The sequence below is a fragment of the Hoplias malabaricus genome, chromosome 16 (genome assembly GCF_029633855.1).
Source record: "Hoplias malabaricus isolate fHopMal1 chromosome 16, fHopMal1.hap1, whole genome shotgun sequence".
In the NCBI taxonomy this organism is placed as follows: Eukaryota; Metazoa; Chordata; class Actinopteri; order Characiformes; family Erythrinidae; genus Hoplias; species Hoplias malabaricus.
In genome coordinates this window covers 10263992-10288797 of record NC_089815.1, presented here as the reverse complement: position 1 = coordinate 10288797, position 24806 = coordinate 10263992, and the positions used below count along the sequence as shown (strand labels likewise).

Below are 24806 nucleotides of genomic sequence, written 5' to 3'. Positions count from 1 at the left end.
TAGCACAGAAACTCATTTGTGACTTGAGTTGTTTAGATTTGTAGCACTTTCAGTAATGCAGTTAGCATAATGCAGTTAATTTGGAGACATTTCCACCTTAAGTCATTACAAACAGCAAAAATAAGCCAATATTACCCACTTTTGAAGTTCTCTCCATTGAGAATTTTATAAGAAGCTTTTTTGATTAGTCGTGAACATCACGTTTGAGCGCACTTAGATGTGTTTACTTCATTTTGACAATAAATATATTCTTATTTTATCAAAATATTACCCCTGGTTATTGTTAGCCTAGAACTATGAATGGATCACAGTGATAATATATGAATGTGTTTCTGGGGTTAAAATTAGCACTGTTAAAACTTTAAAAAATGCATTATTTCATACCCCAACCATACTGATCAGCCCTAATATATGACCACCTCCTTCTTTGTAGAATGGAGTCACTGTCTGTTCTCAGGAGAACTTGTTTACTTCTACAATTACAGACTGGATTCTATCTGTGTTGCTCTGCATATCTTGTCTATTTACTCTCTACTTCATTATCCCTAACCCTAAACCCCCTCGTAGGTGTAAAATCACAAACAGTAACTCATTGCTGTTGCAGCACAATTTGTGTTGAACGCTGCTCATAGAGCTGTTGGCTGGATACTTTTGGTTGGTGGATTATTCTCAGTTCAGCAGTAAACTGAGTGGTTTAAAAAAAACTCTAGCCGCACAATCCAACATTAACCAAATAATACCTGTATGGTGGTGGTCCTGTGGGAGTGCTGAAAATTGAAGAACAGCATGAAAAGAAGCAAACAACATATATACTACAGTCTGTAATAGCAGTGCTATTAAAAGTGCTCCGTATGATCAGTGGCTCACAGAATGAACACAATGTGGTCACAATGTTATGGTTGACAGATGTATAAGTCTAGGCAAGAATGAACATGTAAACTGTCTAAATCATATAATATTCTTAATTCATTATTATTAGTGATAAATATTAGCTATATCATTTTGATTTGAGAGGTTGACACTTAACAAGATACCTTTTTCTGAAGTAGAGATGTCCCATGGCTGAGCTTTACCTTTCCCACTGAGAAGAGGATAAGTGAAAGGTAAGGAGATGTGGAAAAAACAAACACAAATGGGCTCTGAGTGCATCTCCGCTGTGAGGGCCTGGCTGTTTGTTGTTAGAACTCTGCTGTAACCGATAGCCCTGGGTCACTGTTGCCTCAGAAGCATTCTTCTTCATGATCAGTGAGCATAACTGTTTCTTTATGCACAGCCGCAGCCAAAATAAGGCCCAGACAAGGCCAAATATACTCCAGCGGAGCCCGTAGTACACTGAGGAGCTACCGAGTACTTGAGACGCAACCTGAACCTCTTTGGTCATCAGATGAGATGCGCAAGTTGAGAAAATAGATTTAGAGCCAGACTGATGCACTATTAAGCCAATAACATGAACAGATATTCAGGTTCCAAGGTTAGAATGACATTTCTCTTTAAATGTTTTATGATAAAGCCTGGTTAATGAAGCCATTCTGAAAACCCATCATGCCTGAAATCTGATTACTGATTAACTTATGCAGACCCAGCTATCCGATTACTGTGTGCATGTAAACTTCCTAAATGATTAAATCTAACTTTTGGAGGTTTTAAGAGAACAGTGTGCTACACTCTTGACAGGGGCAGTCATTTTTGACCTGCAAACTACCTCTCGGTCTGTACATTCAAAAATATACTAGAAAGAAACACCTTAAGTTTGACTGCATACTTCAGTGGTGGTCTGCCAGTGTGTGAAGGGGGTGTGGTGCTTGTGTGAAGTGGGAGGGGGGCGCTCTGAGGAATGCAGGCGGGGGTGGTAGTGTTGGGGTGGAGGCTGAACCTCTGGCTGAGCTTCCGGGGGAAGGCGCCATGAGCTCTCTGACTCACGGAGCAGCTGACCTGCAGCTTTTGACAAAGGCCAGGGTATGAGGCACGCGTCTGAAAACCATTACAACCAGCGCTAGTCCCCCAAGCTAAAGAAACGGGGCTAAAGAATTTGGGGAAATTTTTTAATTTACAGTTTTTCTGAGCAGTATTCCAGCAGCAGTTTTAATAGTGATGAATATTTTCAATGAATAAAAATACTGTATTTTTTTTAATAATTTTTTATAATTAAATATAGTTTATTTAATTCTTTTTTTTTTTTTTTTTTGAGAAGTTGTGGTTAAGATTTTATACCACATAGGTGTATGGTTGGTTGTGATCTGTGTGTGGCTACATCTACATGCGTTTCAAAAGCTGTCAGGTTTTTCTTATTAAATATGCATTAGGCAATTACATTTCATTTTCTAAGGAGTACAAAAAAAATGTATCTAATGTGTAGAAAATGAGTATAAAATTGGTATTGTAACAATGGCATCAGTACATCTTAGCAACATACACCTTGTGAACAATGTCTCTGGACTTGCAAAATGAGGTGGTGGGCCCCATTTTTGAAAAAGTGTACCTGAGAGTTCATGCCAACTATGAAGACAACACATTACTCAGCCTTGCAAGGAAAGTCCAAGACAGTGTGCTGGAATTAAAGGGAGTATAGGAGTTTGCCACTTCACTTTACAAGTGTTTTGAGAATCTGGAAAAGGCATAAAAACGTCTGCTTCCAAATATTCTGTTGGGGGTGCTCTAGGAGTATAAGATGCCAGGGTCACTGAGATGAGCCATTCAGTCCTTGTACCCTCAGAATGTGAATATAACTCACACTTTCTCAGAGTGGGCACTGGACTCTGCCAGGATTGTGCTATGTCTCCACTTCTGTTCGTAATAATCATGTAGAGGGTTCGCAGTGTAAACCTAGAGGAATAAATTCACAGTGGAATTCTTAGTGGGAAAACTGCAATTTAAAATTGCACTCTTGAATTGGACAGAACAGAGAGAACACAACAACTGCAAGTGTGGATGTCAGTATAGAGTCGGCACTTTCATGAAGGCTCTCTGTATGTGTGACTGTTCAACACTTGTGGCAAACTTGGCCTAATAAAGACCTGCATTGTATCCTGGTCTGCTGTGAGCATCAAAGAGCCCTTTCTCCTGTTTTGTAAAAGAAAGAAAAATATCTACATGGACTGCAAAATGTGAAACTGTGACGCTCATGTACTCGTCATATCCACGGGATGCCGCTTGGTGTGGCACAAACTTGATTTAAGATATCCATAAGCAAAACCCACAGCAGATGTCATGACTAGTTGTTTGGAGATTGCTGGCATATGTTCCTTCTGAACAGATCTCTTGGTATGACACAGCCTCAGGCCACCAAACTGCCTCCAATCTGTTTCCAGTCACACTGGGTAGGTGTTATCTGGAAAGATAGATGCAAACTTTGTATGCCCTCTTTTACAAAAAGTAAAAGATTTTAATTAATCCAAATATGCTCAATTACATTGTGTTAATCTTTCATAACTAACAGGCCAAGTGAAATGCTCCAAAATGGCTCTGGAAAAAAAGCAGTTTGCTGATCAACGATAAAAGAAAGTATATTTTGAAGATACAAGATATTTCTCTGTCATAAAATATTTTTGGCAAATTAAGAATCTGATATACTGTTTCAATTAAGTATTTTAAGAATTATCATAATGCATAAAATACAATATTTACTGGAATAAAAACTCCTTGTCTTAAAGGGGACATGTTGTGAAAATGTCCCTTTCTGAGAGCCTCTGAACACACATTTGAGTATGTTATGCCTACCAACCTACAAACTGTGAAATGATGCAATCCAGTACGTTTCTGGATCATGGGGTTAAACATGTCCTTTTGATAGTGCTCAACTTCTATGTCAAGTGCAGGTTCATTAAATAATGCACACAAATCAGAGATAGCATAGACAGAAATGAAGGTTCAGAAATATTAGTTGCGTCTGTGTCACACCACATCTGTGCACGCAAGAATACCCGTACTTAAAGCTTTCATTAAAAGTCATTAACAAGCTCATAGCAGCAGTTACAGTGAAAGGTATATGCATAAAGCTAAATAATAACACTTTCTTATTCATGCCTATGATTTTCTCCCATAAGTGCACAGATGCAGTATTGTTTAAAATGGCTTCACCTAAGACTGTGAAGGTGCAGGTTTAGACGCGAGCTCAGACCCAATTGGCTCATCCTGTAGTTGTAGTGTGAGTAAACAGGATACCTCAAAAGAAGGCGAGCCACTTATACCAAAGCCACAAAGGGGAACGCAAGGAGCAGAACATGAGTGAGAGAGGCACCCGTGGGTGCAGCTCAACACTGACAAACCGACAAACACGCCTTGCGTGAAGAGCCCGTGCTCCCTTTCTAAACACATCTTTCCTTCGTCTGTCTCATAAACACAGATGCAAAGCCTTCTACATCTGCAAATGGCTGAACCACACCAGTTCAAAGACTTGTTTGCAGTAGCAAAAAGCTCTCCATAAAGAGGTCTTTATTCAGTCTTACACTGAGACATCTACCCCAGACACACAATATAAAACAGGACAGCTTCTTATTAAGGACCATAGAGAGCTGACAGGTTAATTGAATTTATATTTAAGTAACGTAAAAGGAGCAGTCAGTCATTTTTACCAATGATGCTTCTTCACATTAGGAAACAACAATTAAACTGACACATATCAGCCACCCATATTCTTTTTTTTTTTTTTTTTTTTAAACATGGTTGACTGTGTTTCATAGATGATCTAGTTTATGAAACATAAACACATTTATTGTTTTTGTATTATGTAAAACAATTAAAGGGATATTTCCGCATCTGCACATAATAATAAATATAATACAGCTCAGGAACAAGTGCAAAAGAGGTGTTGTCATTTGCATAGCACAAAAAAGTGAGAAATATGCATGAAAACCTTTATGCAGAAGCTTACCCCGATTAACAACTGAGAAATTAATGAAGTGTGCAGTGTGTCCCATTTCAAGCAATAACCATTGGAAACAGCTGGCAAGGAATTTAACTTTTTTGTAGCTCTTGAATGAACAAGTTGATTCTACAAAGACTGATTTACCTACATGGTAGGTTTAAAATAGGCTTAGTACAGAATATCTGACACATCCAGGCAACTAGGTGTCAGTATAATGGCTGTTTCATAATGCTTGGGAGAATCATTGGACAATGTTGATGACTGCTCTTTTAAATAATGTATGATGTATTTCAATATAAAAGTAACTAATCTTTCAGCCCTAGGCCTAGATGAGACACCAGCAAGTATAAGTGGAACTAAGAAAAGAAGTATTTTTAAAGACGTCACAATTAAGGCAGTTCCGCATGTTCCAACACAATTCAAACACTAAAACTGCCCCTCTGTGGTAGGACTACAGTAGAATGGTCTAAGATATGAAATTAAGGGGGTACACTGGACAGTACTGACAATATAATGTCAATACACCCTTCTGAACATATTTTGTATGTTCTTATTGCATAAAAATAATTTATGTTGTTTGCCTTGATTTAGTGCAGTACAATATGTGAAACAGTGCTAAAATATTTTTAAAAAATATAAAATATATTTTCAGGCTTTCCCTTTTAGGAATGTAACAATTGTGCAGTAACAACAAAAATGGTGTTAGCGTATTAGCCTGTGGGCTAACACAAGTTAATGATCAGCCCATGCGGACAAACGAGGTATTATTCCTAAAACAAATCTATTTTGATAATTTTTGAAAAATGCACTAATAAACTAATAATTTGGAACATTTTAGAATGGAAACTGAACTCGATACAATTTCTCAACACTTCATATCTTGCGATGTCTAAAAAAAATAAAAACAAAAACATGAAGCTAGTAGTTAATTTGCTTTACATACATCAGTCAATACAGCACACAGAAGCTGGGCAAAAGGGCTTGCGAACTGTTCCATGACTTAAGACTTTAGTAAGTTACTGTAAGGCTTTTCCCTCCATTATTTGCCTATGCAAATATATCCCTTTGACTTTATTATGCTGGCTCATAAAAACAAATACTACTTAACACTGAAGTGGTAGGATCTGGCAACAAATAGGAAGCTATTCTACACGCAGAGCTGCTAGACTAGAACAGCTGCTATGTTTGAAAATTAATAACAGAAATCTATTCAAAATAACAAGTGTTTTACCTTTAGCCTGATTTCTTTATTGATACAGACAATGAAACCTATGTGGCCAATACAAATCCAGTAAGCTTTTCAGTGAAATACGTTTTATATCACAACTTCCCGTTTAGATCAGCATAATTACTCAAACACTACTACTACTATTACTACTACCACCACCACCACCTCACAGGAAGAAATACACAAAAAATACAACATAACACACAGCACGAGTGTGTGCTATTTCAGGCATGTTTTGTTACAAGATTAGATCTGATTGATTCCATTTTGACTCAGGACTGTTATAGACTACTATGCTTATCACTGACAAACGTTTTAGTCAAAATGGCTATTAACAGTATCTACACTTTGGGTGCAAATTATGTTTTAAGATATATACAGATAAAATGGACCTCATAACAACTGCAGTAGACCTAGCAAACTGTCTACTTCAAATAAACAGTAATTAAAACTTCCATCTTTAAGAGACAAAGATCGAACCTTCCATTATGGGTCTTAAAGGATGTGAAGCGGTCAAAAAGCCCTTAGTGATAAAAGGAAACAGACACAAAGAAGAACATTTTCAAATCAAACAAAGAAGCTGCTGGTGTTTACAGAGTAACAGACTGACTGTCCCTGACATCAGATCTCTACATAACTTCACAGATCTCTACATAGCATAACATAACATAACATAACAGAAAATGCAACCAACCTCAAAGATTTAACACTAAAAGTATGGAGAAACAATGACAATTTCTTGGAAAAATAAGTGAGCAAGTGCGATGTAGAAAGAGGCTATAAAATAAAAAAAACCTACTGTTTCTACCTACCTACTTTCTACATATGTTTATATTAAAAAGTAGATATTATATTTAATTTTTGAGGCTTCTGTGTAGTTTTCTAAAAAATACAGACCTTTCTGTGTTTTCCAATTTAGAGAGTTGCGTTTACTTTAAGAAAACTCCATTTTGGGCCACTTTATTCTTGTTAGGCTGAGACAAAATCTTTCGCTAGTGGGATAAGAGCCAGTAGAAGTAAACTGTTCAAACAACGTGAAGTTAAAAGGGCCCCACTTTTCCAGCAGGGAGGATAATGGAATACAACAGTGAGCCAACAGTGTGCGAAATCAACAGGTGAAGGAAAAACCAACAATGATCTCTCATTGCTCGCCTCAGTGGGACCTCCAAACACACACATTCTTAAGCTGCAACCCAGGAACCAATGCTTTGCACTTTACTTTTCAACACAGCCACTACTTAGATAAGCATTAACTAATGTTTACCACAAAGAGTAGTAAATATTTATGAAAGTGTTTAGAATTTTTACACATTTTTTATAAAGTACCATCAAACAAATCTTAGTCTCTGAATAAGCGTTATGTATGCTCCATGTTATAGGTCACCTACATGGGGGCATCTATGTTAAAAAACGAGAAGTTCAATACAGAATTTCTGAGGCATCCAGGCCATTTGATTTCTGTACAATGTTCGTTTAATGACATGAATAATAATCATAGGAATAAAGAACTGATTGCTCCTTTAAGCAAAGCAAGTGAATTTTTCCCCCAATTAACTTCTCCATTTGCAGTCATCCTACTTTTTGTGTGTCCTCAATCACACAATGCTACCAAACTGGGAGGGTAAAAGCTAGCACATGCTTTTTCTGCCACTGCTTCTTTTCAAAGTTCTCAAACTTCCCTTGTGCTGGACGATTGGATAGGTAGAATGCCCCTCCCTCTCCACTTGAGAAAGCAAGGTAAATTATGCCTTAAGAATGAAGTGTTCCAGAGCAAGGACTGACGAAGCATCGTCAGATAATGAGCAATGATATGGCCAAAGCTTAGATGGTCGTGCCACTCAAGAGTCCTTCAGTAAAAGGACAGCTTGAGTAAATCACACCGCCCACACACAATATCCACCCTCGCAAAACACACAGGAAAAGTAGCATCCCAAGCTCAGCTTTAGAGTTTTAGCCATAGTTATCAGTAGTACACAATGCAATGCGTCATCGGGCCAGATTAGAGGAGCTGTTACCTTCTGTGTCAAATTAAGATACTGTATAAAAATGCAGTCATCAGGCTGCATTTAGCCACATAACCCATGAAAATGATAAAGATTTATTACATTTATTGACAATTTATGCAATTTTTCAAGGTTGTTATTTTTCAGAACAAGTACTAAAACGCCCATTCTCAACACTATCCTTAAATACAAAAATCTCATAATTAAACGTAATTGTAACAGTTCTAACAGGACATATGTATGTTCACATCCTGTTTAAAAAGAAATGTCCTAAAGACAGTGATGCTGTAATGTTATATCACATGAGGAGACAGGAGTAAGACTGGAATTTAACTAGACAACAGAAATGATGATCAAATCTTTGATTACATGTGAGTTTTCATATTCGGTGTAGTTAGTTTCCTAAATGGAGCCAAGTTCAGGTTTCATCGGTTGTTCTGTGATCTAAGTGTAATTCCACTATAAGTGAAATCATTTAGGTAGGTGGACTAATAGCTTGTTATGGCTGTCAGCTCAGTGAGTAATTGCTATAATTTGTAATACAAATTTACTGATTGATATTTTAAACGCTGTCCAAAAAAAAAACATGCATCTCCAAACTACTATCTTTACAGAAGTAAACAACCTTCTTAACTCAGCTTTAAAAGATTTTATTCCAAGTCATTTTGGAGCATTTCTATTGGTCCATTCATCATGAAATTTTCACACAATATGACGGATAGTTGCAGGGTTTAAATGGTATATTAAATTTTTAAAAATCTACAAAATGGAGATGCATGTTTTTATGTGGACAGCAAAAATGTGTATATATCAATATGCAATTTCCTCATTATTAACAATCCATAAAAAACTGAAGAGACGGTTGTATTTGTTAATTTTGGATAATAATAAGATATAATATTTTTGTGTTGTTGAGAATGTGACAACTGATTCCCATCCGCACCATTGTAGAAAGACATTTGAGCCTGTAATTTCTCTACAAAAAACCCTTTCCCTGGGTTTGCTATTGAATCTTTTACATCTCAACAATTGAGTTATGAGGACATGTTGAAAATCAGTGGAAGTGCCCTTCAATTGAGTTAACATACAGTATTGTACATTACCATTCATGTTGTAGGAACCATTATAGCTAGCCTGCTATCCATCTGTACTGGTCTCAAGCATGTAAACAAGCAAAAAGCTTTACAAAAAAAAATCAAAAACACTTGAATACCAGATCAGGAAACATAGTATTCAAACTATTAAAGGCAGCTCTAGTAGATGTTTCAAGTAAAAGAAAACACATACCCCCCCCTCAATTCTCGCTTATCTTCTTAGATACAGACCAACAAGCCACACAAAGGCCAAATTTGTTCACCATAAACATGCAAACACCCGCAAACATACACAAAAAAACAACAACCCAAAGACACACAGAGATCAGTTAATACTGCACTTTAACTCCACATGTCAAAAGGAACTGCCCCACATCCTTTATCTGTATTTATTTAATAAAGGCCCAGTACAGCATTCCTTGGATATGACCTCACATCGCAGTAATCAAAACCATGCACCATAAGCCTCTGGTGCTGGAAGGAGTAAAAGCACTCCTGCGCTCCCTCATGTTACTCTGGAGGCCAATCCACTTATGGCCATGACTCCATGGGCCTGGATGGGGTGCGTTCACACGGAAACTGTACTACAGGGAGTCTGTTCATCCAGGAGCAAAGAAAGTAGGGAAAAAACACACACAAGAACCAATATACAAGAACTAATAGGAGGTAGCACATAATCACCTTTCTGTTTCCTCAGTGAAATGATACGCGCAAAAAAAAATCACAAAAAAATGCAAAAGGAACACAGTTGGAGTGATCATACATTATCCAAGACTGAAAGATCCATCATAGATCACAATCGCAATTTATAAGAGTGTAATTTTCAAACTGTAAGAACTGCAGTTTTTATTACCGCCTAAAAGAGCGTTTCTCAAAGTGTGGGGCGTGTCGGTCTTGCATGTGGGGCGCAATGAATCTAAAGAAGTGAGCATTTCTTTATTAATGAGCCTGTCTTTATTAATGCCTTTCTGTTTTGCCTACAAAGCTTACTCAGTAAAAGCACCCACTCACAGTGGATTCATAAATAGCCTTTAAACATAATAAAAGAGCATGGAACTGCCTGGAACCAAAATATGCTTTTATTTGCAAACTTTTATTTTGAAAATGCGCCACTGATATTAATGCGCTTTGGCTGCGGGTCAGACACCGTGGGTCTTCTTTCAGCCTTCATTAAGGCGCCTGTTCAAATATAAAGCTGCTCCAATCATAGAAGTTTACTGGCCTCCGATTCACAGAGTCTTGTTTATAAAGTTTTTTTTTTACCAGCTCTGGGCTTGAGGTCAGTAACAAGAGCACAACAGATAATGACGGCTAATTACAGTTATAAAAGCAGCTTGTATATAACTGTTAGGGAAACAGAGGAGGATCCATGTTCATTTTAGCTGTGTTTAGGTTGTGAGAAAGCGCTCTAAACATGCAGCAAGTAAACGTTATTCTCTGGCCATGTCCCACACTGCTGCACTGAATAGTATGAATATTATATATACACCATCCTTAGCAGTGTTTCTGTAGTGTAGTATGTAACGTTCCATAGTGTTGTTTGGGACACAGCTTCACTCTCTAACGTTTACTCTAAGGTATCTGGAGCTAAACCCCAATTGCTCTAAATAGTGCTGTTTAAACGGGGAGAATGCTGCTGTGTTGTTTAATCATTGTGGTATTTTGAACAACGCATTACACAGACATTTCATTGAGACCCCAGGGAACTGTGTTAACTTGTGGAAAGGGGTCTAATTTGTCCTTTTTATGCGCTGAATTGGAAAACTGACTTCAATCACCTACAGCTAGTATCTAGACCAACCTGAAGCAACCAAACACCCCTTTCAAAAACAATAACCCTGGAAATGTTCTAGACTTGTATAGTTTTCCTGAAAACATACAATAACATTTTGTCTTCAAATTGCCCAGCCATAGCAATACATGATTGCCTTTTAGAATCAAGTTTTAAATTATACTGACGCATGTCTAAAACCCTTAGGAACCACAAACTGTTACAAGATCATTTCAAGAAAATTTTTTAATTAGCTCAACTATGGTCCTGAATCAGATGTGCTCTTTCTGAGCAAATGCTGGAAATATCACTAGGAATTGACATTTAAAACCAGGGTCAAAAAAACAAGTGACCAGCACTGAGTCACAGATCCTACTTTCTCACTTACAGATGCCAAACCGATGGCTATACAGCTTCTCTGCCTAGATTACATCACTGTGATATCACCAGACAATCATTCGACACTGAGTAAGACACTCAGGTTGCAGCCTATGTCTTACATATTAGTGGAGACCTGCTTTTTATCCAAGTGACCAACATACTTAGGGATGAATATGTGTGACAAATGCCAGCTTGGACATTTATGAATGAGCCTTTGCGAGCAAGGAACAATACATAGGACATTGTGTAAGCCATCTATGAGGACAAATGCTAAATTGTCTAACAGAATTTCTAGCTTTTTTTGATTGTATGCAATTTCTGTACATGGGATTATTTTTTGCTGTCTATTAAAAGCAACGTATAACACAATACATAAAGGTATACAACATGACATTTGTATAGTTCTGATATAAGGTTTTAATGAACTGTTTTTGAAGGGCACTGAGCTGTGATATTTACTTAAAATGCACAGAATTAACCACAGTTTTACAATTAATGGATTTTAAGAAGACACATTTAATTTCATTAGCTACATTGTATAAGAATGTCTGTATATGAATTGCAGACATGCTGACCCCTAGTTCCATTCACCACCATGGTAAAGAAATCAAAGTAGGTTAAGAGAATTACTCTTTACAATTTCACCAACCAATCTGAAAGCACTTCTGTATTTCAGCTGAAACAATCATCAGCCAAATTAAGTTAAATCCAGTAACATAAGGTACGATCAGATATGCTGCACTGAACTCAAGCAATCATCCAATGGGGTAGCCATGTACATTTCAGTATGCTCCCCTGCCTGCACAGCTCATAGGCTCATAGTTTCCCTAGACACATCCAGGAGGTCCTCGCAGAATAAGCAGGAGTGGTGGGACTTCCTCTTCCCGAGATTCCGGTTTCTCCACGGCCATAAACCCGCCATGACTCAGATGGAGCCTCCCCATAAAGCACAGCTGAATGGGAAAGCCGGGAGTCAAAAGCCAGCTGGGTGGCTTTCTCACTGGCAGAGACTTCTAGAAACACTGGAACAGGATGAAGGCTCTTTCCATGGACTCATGGGTTGTTCAGAGGCTATTCTTATTTTCACACGTGCCCTGAGCCATCAGTGTCGCTCCTCTAAATGCAATCCACAAACATATCTTTTCACCTCCAGCTGATGAGTATAGTGTGTACACGTAGTTTGCTCCTGCTCCATTCATTTTCAAAGGGTCTAAATCAGCACAAGCTCCAGTAACCGATTACAGCATATGTTACACTTTAAGCGCAGTACAGCTCAGGAGATAAAAATAAAAAACACGAATAATACGCTGACAATGAAATTCTGATTTTAACAGCTGATACCAGCCTGTTTCAGTCAATGTTTTGACCCCAGGGAGAAAACACAGTGCATTATTTCAGGCTTGTACTTCTACTGCAGTGGCCAGAATAAGTGTAAGCCAAAACAAGTGGTTCAAATGGTTCTGACTAATGGGAGTGTAATCAATCTAAAACTAAACTTAAACCTGGTCAAGGAAACCAGTCTGTTATGTTCTGGCACTGAGAGTTTACTAAGGGGATTGCAGGGGAATTCCTGTGATTTTGCATATACTCTGCATAATTAAGCGGCTACTATGTTTTTTAAAAAAAAAATCAATGGGAGTGGTTCAATGTGAAATGTTCCTTTCTATTTCACTGCTACTGTGGAACTAGAGTGCTATTAAAAAATTCCACCAAAATCTACAACAAAATTAAATAATTATAAAAACACTGCCTGTACCTTGTTCTAGAAATGAATACAAAATTGTCAGTGAACTTGTATTTGCAGCATGTTTTAAAGAACAAAATGTCTTGTTTTTCTCTTGGAATCCCCTTTTTTTTTTTAAATCAGGTGCAGATTTGCCGGTCATCCTGTATAGTAAATAAAACAGCTATATTTGCACTGTAAACACTGCTACACCTGGCTCCTTTCACCATCAGTGTAATCTCTACAGCAGTGCTTCTCAATTAGGCTCACCTTGGGAACCAAATTTTCCCATGGTCAATAGGTCATGACCCATTTGACAGAATTCAAACCAGGAACATTTATTTTTCAGAAAGCTTAGTTTGTCACTTTTGAGTCAAAAGTTTGTATAACAGTGGCAACAGGTAGCATACTGCAGTCCTCTTACGCAGCTCGGCCAAAATGAAAGTCCAGCATCAGATAATAAAGGGTTTAAAATAGAACTATTTTGAACACACGACCCATCCCCCTCTGACCTATTCAGAACAAGTTCCAACCCACTTCAGCTTCGCAACCCAATAGTTGGAAAGTACTGCTCCACAGTGCAACATTTATGTCGAACCAATCTGAATGACTTTGTTTACATCTCAAAAATGTAATTATGCGTCTTTTTATTAATTACCCTTTAACACAGAAGTAAGACATTTAAGCTGTTAATATATAACTATCTACACATTTATAAATATGTAGCAAACAACATCCAATGTAATTTAACTTGGAAATTTGGTCAGGTACTTGTCAGGTATTAGCTTCCCCAGCCACACAAATGTTCCTCAACAAGGGGGTTCTTTAGTGAACAGAGTGGGTTCTACATAGAACCAGAAACACACACTGATCTATCTGAATGCATAAACACTTCTCTGCATTTTAAAATGGAGAGCCATTACTACATGGCTCTTTTAACTGGTCCTATGTTCCACCAAAAGGGTTCCACTATTGTTAAGTACGCTATAGAGAACTTTAAGGTGGAGAACCATTTGAAGAGCCATTTTGCTCTGAGTGTCCCTGTTTCTACGTACCAACAAAGAGTCCAGTTAAAAGCAATGTTTGTTGTCATTCATCACTATAATTGTATAAATTGGAACAAATGTTCTTCAGGCCCAGCACAAAACAGACAACCAACTAGGGACACACCATTGCAAAATGAAACTGTTATTATGAGCCTGGAGTCCTTGTCCAGTCCTATACAGAAGCGTATTGTCCTACAGAGATGGTGTTATACAGTAAATTATCTTTACCTAATACATACCCCAGGCCAAATGTGTCTCTAAATGTATTTTGATCTGCTAATGTATAGCCGCATGCTAAAAACAGCAGGCGAGATGCAACCTAAAATTCTCAGGCTAATTTATCTCCTTCGTCTGAAGATCAGCTGGTTATTTCTGCACAGGAATAACATGAACAGACCACAGCGGGAAGCAATACAGTAACTTCTGCAAGCTACGTTTATGACATCACTCAGTTTTGTAACGTAACGTCCATTTATTTTTATTTTGCTGTCACTGTTTGACATATTTTTACAAGCGCTGAATAGAATGTGTGGCTCAGTCTTGTTTGATGAGGTGGTGGTTGTTGTTGTTTTGTGACAACCCTTTAAAGTCATTAACAAATGTTTGGACAACTCAAGTAAAATCCAAGTTTGTGTTGGTTTCAGGAGGAAAACGTTAGTTTACTGAGAATTCCTATTAAAATACACAGGGAAGTGACATAAAATGTTGAAAATGTACATAAAATAACACGTTTTATATTTTATTGATTTATTTTATGTATGTATCAGAAACAAATCCCGTTTTCGAGTTTGTTTCATAAAGAAATTACTTGGAAAATCAACTCAATATTATTATTTGCCCAAGTAACGAGTGAAGGCAGTCTGATTTTTAAGTGTACGCTGTTCTGCCGCCTCTTCCCAAACCTGCTATGAGATTGCGAGTTGAAACAATCGCATAAAGTTCGCTCCTCGCTGAACTTACGGTGAACGTCGTACGTCGCTCGTTACTGGATTTGAGAGGAGCGAAAACATTAAAGTGGTAAAGGCAGAAGGCCTCGTCCAATTCCTGAACCCCTCCTTCCCCTTTTTAAGCTTGTGTGCTCCCCGTTTCTCCGCTGTCTCCCCGCATTCCCTCACTCCGACAACCGACAAAACGACGACGCCCGACGACAGCAGCGTCTCCTTACCTGGATGAACTGGATGGTGAGAGCAGACTTGCCGACGCCGCCTCCTCCGACCACGACCAGCCGATACTTCTCCTGCACGGAGGCGTCCTTCCAGCCAGCCATGAGGGGAAAAACACACTCCAACACTCACACACACTCGCTCGCTCTCTCTCTCACACACACACTCGCGCTCTCTCACACACACTCGCCGTGAGCGCACAGCACGCGCCTGACAGGCCTCCGGACCGAGACACCGACCGCGGCGCCGAGACACAAAACCACAGCGGGTCCGACCAATAATCCGCGGAGCTTCGAAAAGTGGTGAGAATCCCCCGGCGCTCGAGCCGCCTCTGTCCGTCCGCCCTCCGCCGCTCTACCGTTCGCAGCCGCCGAGAGAGAGAGAGTGAGTGAGAGAGTGCTGCAAGATGGGGAAAGATAGCAGTGATAGTTCCCGTCGTTACACTCAGCCAACGCTAGAGGCCGCCCTTCTTCACTCCAGTGTACACACATACAGCAAAAATGTACTAGAGCATATTGCATACACAAAGTTCAGTGGGATTAATAAACAAATTTAAATTACAGCACTAAAAGCCAATATTGCCTTTGTCACAGCGGGCGTAGATACGGGCAAATTCATAAAAGCAATGTACTTTGAAGAAAATCAAGTCAACCAGATGGTGTCACAAAGCTGCTTTCCAGACATCGAAAAAGAAAACAATGGTCAAAATTAATAACCCCATGTGAGCAAGCCAAAGGAAAAAGTGGTAATGAAAACCTTGGGACAAACCAAGACACTCAAGTCCTGATCTGCTCAAAGAAATGATAAAAAAATAGTTTTAAGTTAAAACTGCAGGTAGAACAGCTTTGGAGTCTGTATAAATAGTGGAGGACTTCAGTAAACATCTGTGCTTAAGCAGTCTTATCACATACAGGAGCTGCTGCCTGGGGGCTACAGGGGCCACAGATGTGGAGTGTAGCAGATGCTGGGAATGGAGGGCAGATAACTGGTCTCAAGGCAGGTAAGCAGGAGCCTCCAGCGATCCATCAGAATCACACTGGACTGGAGAGTAGTCATTAACTTAAAGGGAGTAGATGGCATTAGTTAATTTGTATTTATGGCTTATAACGTAAATTATATGTATGAATATTATTAGAGTGTGGTTATAGTGACTCTGGCAGATCTATCTACGGCAGAAGAAATAAAAGGACGGGACTAGCAGGTAACACAGACATGAGAGCACCCACATCCCTCGCTCCATCGTCATAAACACGAGTGATCGCATGTGAGTGGTGGGACAACAGTGACAGCATCTCAGTGTACCACAATTCCCTATGTGAATGGACCCCTGGTTCTATAGCCTTTATCTAAGGCAAAAGGTTAATTAATAAAAGCTACGCTAAGCAAGTAAGTAGACTTAAATATTGAAACTGTGTGAGTGATGCACATTAATTGAAAGATTATTCCAGAGTTTGGGGGGCTCTTTAGGGGGAGATAAAAGGACTAGTTCTAAGTGCTGCAAATTATATATATGTTATATATATTAAAAATTTATATATAAATATTATGTAAATTGCAGAGACTATAGAACTGCCCCAACTTCTTTTCTGAGTATCCCTGATCACAGCGCTGGAGTCATCTTTATGTGAGAGTGCAAAGACAAAGTGCTAAACAAACAAAAATGCACAGAGAAATAAGTGTACTAATAATATTGTGAAAACCAGAATAGAGAATAATAAACAGAAAATGGCCGCTCCTCGCTCCTCACTCTTCAGTCCTGGGCTCTCACGCTGAACAGAGCTGCGGCTCATTCTCATTTAAAGGAACAGGCGCTGAAACCACTTGTTCTGAAGTGGCCTGTTTTGACAGGGGGCGAGAATAGTGCTGTGTTGTTTGATCCTTGTGGCATTTTGACCAAAGACATTTCATTAAGACCATACGGAACTGTGCTATCTTGGGGAAAGTTGGTATAAAATGTCTCCTTTAAGCATTGCACAACACATGCCTCAGACGCCAATGCACAGCTGTGGTCTAGAGTGACTCAATAAGTTGTTTATAAGGTTTGCTTTTGTTTAAATGCTTTCTACCTCCACAGCTGCCTATGTAGGCAATTAGCCAATTATGCAGGCAATTAGGCAATACTAAGCACTGAAAAACACCCAATGTGAATTGTAGTGAAACTGAAGAGAGCGATATTCTTTATTATAAAACAGTGACCTCTGACCATGCAATCTGACGAGCCGGCAGTCAAGAGTAATCTAAAACAGTAACTGTATCCTTCCGCTGTGCAATGATTGCTATGTAACATCTTGCCTAGGGCAGCAGCTAATGCTGCTTCTACTAACAGTTATTTGTAGAACACACAGAAATCTGGACAATGGACAAAGTAGAATGTGACACTAGCCGTACGTCAAATTCCAAACTTAATTTGATCATAATTCAATGTGCGATTCAGTGAGAGCTGAGACACTGGACAATGAACAACTGAAAATGTTTCTTTTTCTCCAGCCTCTTATTTGTATTTTATATTCCACCTTAAATGTTGTGGCATGTATTGCCCAGTGCCAACCTGAGACCAGTTAATGAACAAATATAATGCATGCGTATTGTGAAATGACTTTAAATATCTATTTTCACTTACGCTGAAATGTGTGAGTGAAGAGATTTACTTCTGTGACTACATTTTCAGCCCCTCAGATTTAGTTCCCAGTTTCATTTTCGGGTTTAATTTCACCTGTTGTGTTGGTTTAGCACCTGCTCTTTATTCTGTTGCTCACGTTCTCACTTTAAAGCTTAAAATTATTTATTTTACCTGAAACAATCAAAAATCAGAAAGGTATTTTAATTTAAGTAATTTCACTGCATTTTTATTTAGCATTTATTACGTTTAAGGTTTGATAGCTACTTTTACTTTATATAGTATTTGAATGACATGTGAGGGGGGGGGGGGTCCTTTTTTTTCTGCACAAACTCTGAAAAAAGGACACCCAGTCTGTTTTATGTGGGCTGCCTAATTTAGAAAACATGGGATGAATCCAGCCTTTCTGCTTATGTGCTGATTCTGAGGTCAAGTGCTGAGGTTTTAAAATAGTACTGCCCCTTTTCTGAATTTTTCCAGTCGAGTCACATCCCTGGACCCACGTTTATATTGGAGCTTAAGGCTAAACAGAGTTAAAAAAAACACAAGTGCTGAGAAATGAGACTGAGAAACAGAATGGAGAAGAAAAAATGGCGAAAATGAGCTTTTGCTCCTGGCTCATCACACCTAGGTGGGTAGCGTTGGGTTGAGCATTGACTCATTTTCATTTAAAGGAACAGGCACAGAAACTGGAAGTTCTGGTCAGTGCTATTTAGTCAGAGGGATAACTGTGCTCTGGTGTTTGATCCTTGTGGTATTTTGAAAAAAGCATGTCACAGACATTTCATCAAGACATGACCCAGAAAACAGTGTCAGCTTGTGGAAGGTAGGTATAATATGTATTATATTTTTTTATTATTAATAATAATAATAATAATAACACCTTAAAAACTGGGTGTGTTTTTTTATTCATTCATTCATTCATTCATGGTCTGTAACTGCTTAACCAGTTCAGTGTCGGGGTGGGATTCCGGACCCTACCAGGAATCATTGGGCACATTCCTTTGCAGGGAGGCACACACTCACACATTCGCTCACACACTTACACCTAGGGACACATTTGAGTTGCCAATGTACCTACCAACGTGTGTTTTTGGACTGTGGGAGGAAACCCACGCAGACACAGGGAGAACACACCAAACTCCTCACAGACAGTCACCCGGAGCCCAAACATCATAAACAAAATTTTCACAATCCATTCATTTGTCACTCCACTATGTAATTAAATCACAATATGCACTTCATCAGCATTACAATATACACCAATTAGCCATAACATTATGACCACCTCTTTGTATCTACACTCACTGTGCATTCTCTCAGCTCCACTGACCATAAAGGGGCACTTTGTAGTTCTTTAATTACAGATTGTATTTCATGTGTTGCTGTGCATACACTGTTTGTCGCCTTTCACCATGTTCTTCAATGGTCAGGACCTGCACAGGACCACCAGAGAGCAGAGTGGTGTATGATTAGGGTGATGAGGAGTAAACAAAGTATGCAGAGAAACAGGTGGACTATAGTCTGTAATTCTAGAACTACAAAGTGCTCCTGTATGGTTAGTGTAGCTGAGAGGATGGACAGCTAGTGTTGAAACAAAAAAGAAGTCCTAATGTTATGACTGATCAAAGTGTATTCAGCGGACTGTGTATTCAGCTACGTAAGTGGTTCTTGAGATCAAAACATACAATAAAGGGGCATGCTAAAATGGAAATGCTGTTGTTTCTGGTTTGTTTATGTTCAGAAGCTCCAAGTATTTTATTGTGGAACGGTATGTTTGAGAGAATAAAACACTGTTGTTTGTAAGGTCTGTAAGTTTTTAATTCACTGTTTGAATTACCACAGAAACTCATCTGTGACTTAGGTTGGAAATGCAGTTAGCTGTCTCCTGAATTTAGAGATATTTACACGTTAAGTAATTTTAAAGTGGAAGTCTTTCTTAAGTAAACAGCAAAAAAAGTAAATATTACCCACCTATGGAGCAGAAATACAGCAATATCCTCATCTCATGTTTTGATTTTCAAGGTATGGAGTTCTCTCCATTGTCTAAAAACATCCTCAGAATAAAAAAAAAAAGTTTTTTTTTTTTGTCTTTTTTTTTTTTTTTTATAAAAATTCGTGAACATCGCCTTTAAAGCAGAGGAAACATTCTGGTGAACCACTGCTCTAGCTCTTTCTCAGTGGTCAGTCGTTGACCACAGAACATCTCCTGGCTGGATATTTTGGGTGGTGAGCCAACCTAGCAGTGATGCTGCTGTGTGTAAAAATCCCATTTGTGGCCTGATTTACCAGATGTACCAGCAGTGTGCCACACACTCCCAGGTCAATTTCGCCACTGTGCTGAAAACCCTCCACCAGAAGTGCTGTGGTCAGGAACTGTGATGAATGGGGATGTTGCAAAAATGGGTGTGCCAACATACAGTTTCATCTGATTTTATGCAGTTTATGCTGTTTAATACTTTTGTTTCTTTGTGCTGTTTTGGGTCCAGGGCAGTGACTGGAGAAACTCAGACGACGAGGGTGAGACAATTCTAAAGCCTCCACACTTGATGTAGGATGTAGAACAGCTCATTTTATTCTATAACTACTGAATTAGGCAGCCCAAAATAAATTGACTGGATGGTCTTGTTTCACATTTTGATGGTTGATAGGCTCCAGATCTCCAAATTAATGTGCTAATGCTGATAAAACTGGTGAAAAAACGGGGCAGTCGTAGCCTAGCGGCTAGAGGACAGGGCTTGGTACCAGAAGGCTGTCAGTTCAATCCCTAAGATCGGTGGTAACATCCACAGCCTAAGTGTCCTTGAGCAAGGCACTGAACCCATAACCCATCACCCCCATTTTTAAAATCACATGTTCCATTTAGGCAGCACACTGGCGCAGCAGGTAGTGTCGCAGTCACAGCGCTCCAGGGACCTGGAGGTGGTGGGTACAAGTCTCGCTTCGGGTGACTTGTCTGTGAGAAGATTGGTGTGTTCTCCCAGTGTCCGTGTGGGTTTCTCCCATGGACCAAAAACACATGTTGGTAGGTGGATTGGCGACTCAAAAGTGTCCCTAGGTGTGAGTGAACGTGTGAGTGTGTGTCACCCTGCAAAGGACTGGGTGTGTTCCCGCCTTGTGCCCAGTGATTCCGGGTAGGCTCCGGACCCACTGCGACCCTGAACTGGATAAGTGGTTTCAGACAATGAATGAATGTACCATTTAAGGAATCTTTGGTATAATAGGACTAGCATTTAACTTCACAGTTAGTGATTTAAACCCAGGAGAGCCAATACACATATCTATGTCTTTACCAGCCCTCTGGGTGAGGAAGATAATGTCAAAATATACTTCAAAATGAATAAATCCTCTAAGCTATAATTCAATTTTTAAGTTAACTGTGCTATTCTTTAGCACCAAGAGAACTGATTAGGTTTAGGATATGAACTGGATTGTTGGTTTAATCTGAGGCTGTAAATAATATAAAATAATAGAATGAAAAAGACACAAGGTGCTCAGGTGTATAAAGTAAAATTTAAAAGATAATGTGGGAAATGATAAAAAAAAAAGGATGACGGTGTGTGAGTCGGAGAAAAGGAAAGGAGTGGATGGATTCTCATCTGGACAGAAAGGTCAAGTTTGATAACTGTGAAATAGTATTAATTGATGTTCTTTTAATACCATGTTGGACCACTCTGTACTGCTCTATGGTCTGATATGTCAGTGAGGTTCACGTGCACTGCACACAAACGCTCACATTTGCTCTTTCAGGCTCTTTCAGGGTTTGGGTTGTGTGACTGAAAAGCAGCCTACTAATCATAGACTGGCTACCCAAAAGCATCTTGGGATCATCTTTACTGCGAGAGAGTGTGTTCAGTGTTATGCCTGCTCTACAATTTAAGAATCAACTTTGTGTGAAGACGCTTTCAGGAAACCCAGCCCTAGCTCGAAATGAGACATTCCGAGATGTTTGTTTTTCCATTTGTACAGATCTTCATGAACATTTCTATATATATATATGAAGATTAGAGATGGGTAATAACTTCTGATGATGATGATGTACATATTTTTGGGTTTGATTTTTAGACCTACAAAAGATTCACTTTTATTTTTAATATATTTGTTGACAGCAAAATAAGCACCAGGGTCCTAGGGCTGTGGGTTCAATCCATGCCTGAGAAGTCACCTTGGGTCTCGGTTTATTATAGTTTCTCCATGTGTCTCTTCCAGATCCAAAAACACACTGGCTGTTCAAAAGTGTCCACAGGTGTGAATGTGTGAGTGTGTGATGCCCTGTGATGGACTTGTCCAGACCTGTTGTTTGTTGTGTTACAGCAAATGATTTAATAAACGAAGCAGAGTGGTGGTTTAAAACTGCTATAGAGAAAATGGCTTAATCTTAGAATTCCTTCTATGTTCATGATGAGTACAAAATCATGGTAACACTTCATTTTAAGGTCAGCTTCTTAACTGTTAATTGTCTTTTAGCAAGCAGTTAATGAATTATTAACAGGCAATTACTTACAGTAACATATAGCAGCATATCAGTTGTAAACACTTATAAATGTGTAAGTGGGTTGCGTTGGGTCCGGAGTCTACCCAGAATCACTGGGCACAATGTGGAAACACACCCTGGAGGAGGCGATAGACCTTTGCAGGGCGACACACACTCACACCTAAGGACATTTTTGGAGGAAACTGTTTATTTATTATAATATATGAATATTTTTGCATTGTAAGTAGCAAGCAGAACTCAATTGTCATGGCATGCTGAGCTTAGAATATAAACCGGTTAAAAATATTAAATCCAGACTGATCTAATATGGTAGTTATTGCTAGTAAATGAGCTCATTTGCGGTAATTGTGCTTGGTAGGACTGATGTATATTCGGGTGTCCTGTTGATCAGAAGTCACTATGAACCACCAATAAATTTACAATGACCAGGTTAGTATGCAACTGCATTATTGTATTTTTGCTATTAACTATAGCATTAATAAGCACTTCCTAAGGGTAAGTCAGTGTTTATAAAAGGTAAATAAGTTACATTTATGTTAGGGTCTTGCAAATTTCTTAATAAATACTTTATTAATTTAGGTTGTTCTTTATGAACTTACTAACAGAACAGTGCTGTTAGTTGAGAAAGAGTGTGTTCTGCTGTTGTTGTGCAACTGCAATAACAAAACACAGTCTTTCAATCTTTCAGTCTTTCAATCTAATGACCACTGAAATTTTACATCATGGAGATTAAAACATTCATTCATTCATTCGTTCATTATCTGTAACCGCTTATCCAGTTCAGGGTCGCAGTGGGTCCAGAGCCTACCTGGAATCACTGGGCGCAAGGCGGGAATACACCCTGGAGGGGGCGCCAGTCCTTCACAGGGCAACACACAGTCACACATTCACTCACACACTCACACCTACGGACACTTTTGAGTCGCCAATCCACCTACCAACGTGTGTTTTTGGACCGTGGGTTGAAACCGGAGCACCCGGAGGAAACCCACGCAGACACGTGGAGTACACAGATTAAAACATAAATAAATAAATAAATAAATAAATAAACTGCAGTAAATACAGCATGTTCCTTGATATTTACAATAATAGTGAAAATGCCCTTCAGCTTACAAAAAAATGTAAATTGAACTGAAATAAAACTGTTATTCATAGTAATGTTCAGTTGCCACTATTCAACAAGCTTTTGTAATATTTGTAAGCTTTCTTACAAATATTCATCTTAAATAAGTAACTATTGACTGTTTGTTAATCTTTAATTAGCTGCATGTTAATAGTTAATAAACTATTAAGAGGCAGAACTAAATATAAAGTGTTACCAAATTCACAAACACTAAGAAGCACACTGAGGAAGCACAGATGTGCACAATGCTCTAAATGGAAGTGCCTAGCATAGTTCTCTATTTTAGTGTTTCTCAACCCTGGTCCTGGAGGCCTGCAAATTTTAGTGCTTTTCCTGTTTCCACCCACCCAATTTAACTCCATAATGACCTGTTAATGTGTGGATTAATTGGAGCAGGTGCATTTTGAACAGGGAACTCACTAAGAAAGGTGCAAGGCTGTGGGCGGCCAGGACCAGGTTTGAGGAGTACTGCTCTATTTGACAGTGATAAGTAAATTCATAAAGGAGCCTACAGCTTAAAATGGATTGAGGAAGCAGCCTTAAACTTGGAAAAATTTACGTGTTTATTTAATTTTGTTTCCCGTATTAAAATAGTCACAGCATTGGTTTCACTTTCCACTCAGTTCCAAGTATTTTGTTTATAATTAAAATATTACCACATTTGTACTTTTCTGACTTAATTTCAAATGATACGAGAAGTTACTCGTTTCCATTTTAGTCATTCACATTCTGCTTTCCTTTTCATGTTTCATTTCATTGTTGGTGACAGCGCCTGGACGTGTCTCACTTTGAAGCTTTATCTGTGTACTGTAAGGTAAAAGAAGCTCGGAATAGAGAGCTTCATCAGTAGCTATGATGAAAGGTGCTGACATTCCTCAGAGAATATTTATCCACGTTTTTATTCTTTTTTTTCTAATTATATTAATTATATTGAAGAAGCAAGATTCTGACTTGAATTTATTTCAAGGTTATTCTACTTACCTCTGCAAATAATTATTATTTCAATGTCAGAGAACATCCAAATGCTGAGAGACATACACAGATCAACCATAACATTATGACCACCCCCTTGTTTCCACACCCACGGTCCATTCTCTCAGCTCCGGTGTCCACTTTGTAGTTCTACAAATACAAACAGTTGTCCATTTATTGCTCTGCATATATTCTTAGCCTCCTACCGCCCTGTTCTTCAGTGGTCAGAAACCCCACAGGACCATCAGAGAGCAGGCATGATTTGTGTGGTGGATCATACTTGGAGCTGCAGTGACACTGGTATGCAGGTGCTGGTATGAGTGGAT

General features: G+C 38.8%; 1 protein-coding gene across 1 annotated transcript in view; it reads right to left on the bottom strand.

Annotated features, from left to right (window-relative positions):
- The window catches only part of rras2 (RAS related 2), a 51403-nt gene extending 35628 nt beyond the window's left edge, over positions 1-15775 (bottom strand). The window contains exon 1 of the mRNA XM_066647580.1: positions 15276-15775. Within this exon, the coding sequence (XP_066503677.1) occupies positions 15276-15377 (102 nt within the window). The 5' untranslated portion in view covers positions 15378-15775. The remainder of the gene's footprint in view (positions 1-15275) is intronic.
- Positions 15776-24806: the final 9031 nt, after the last annotated feature.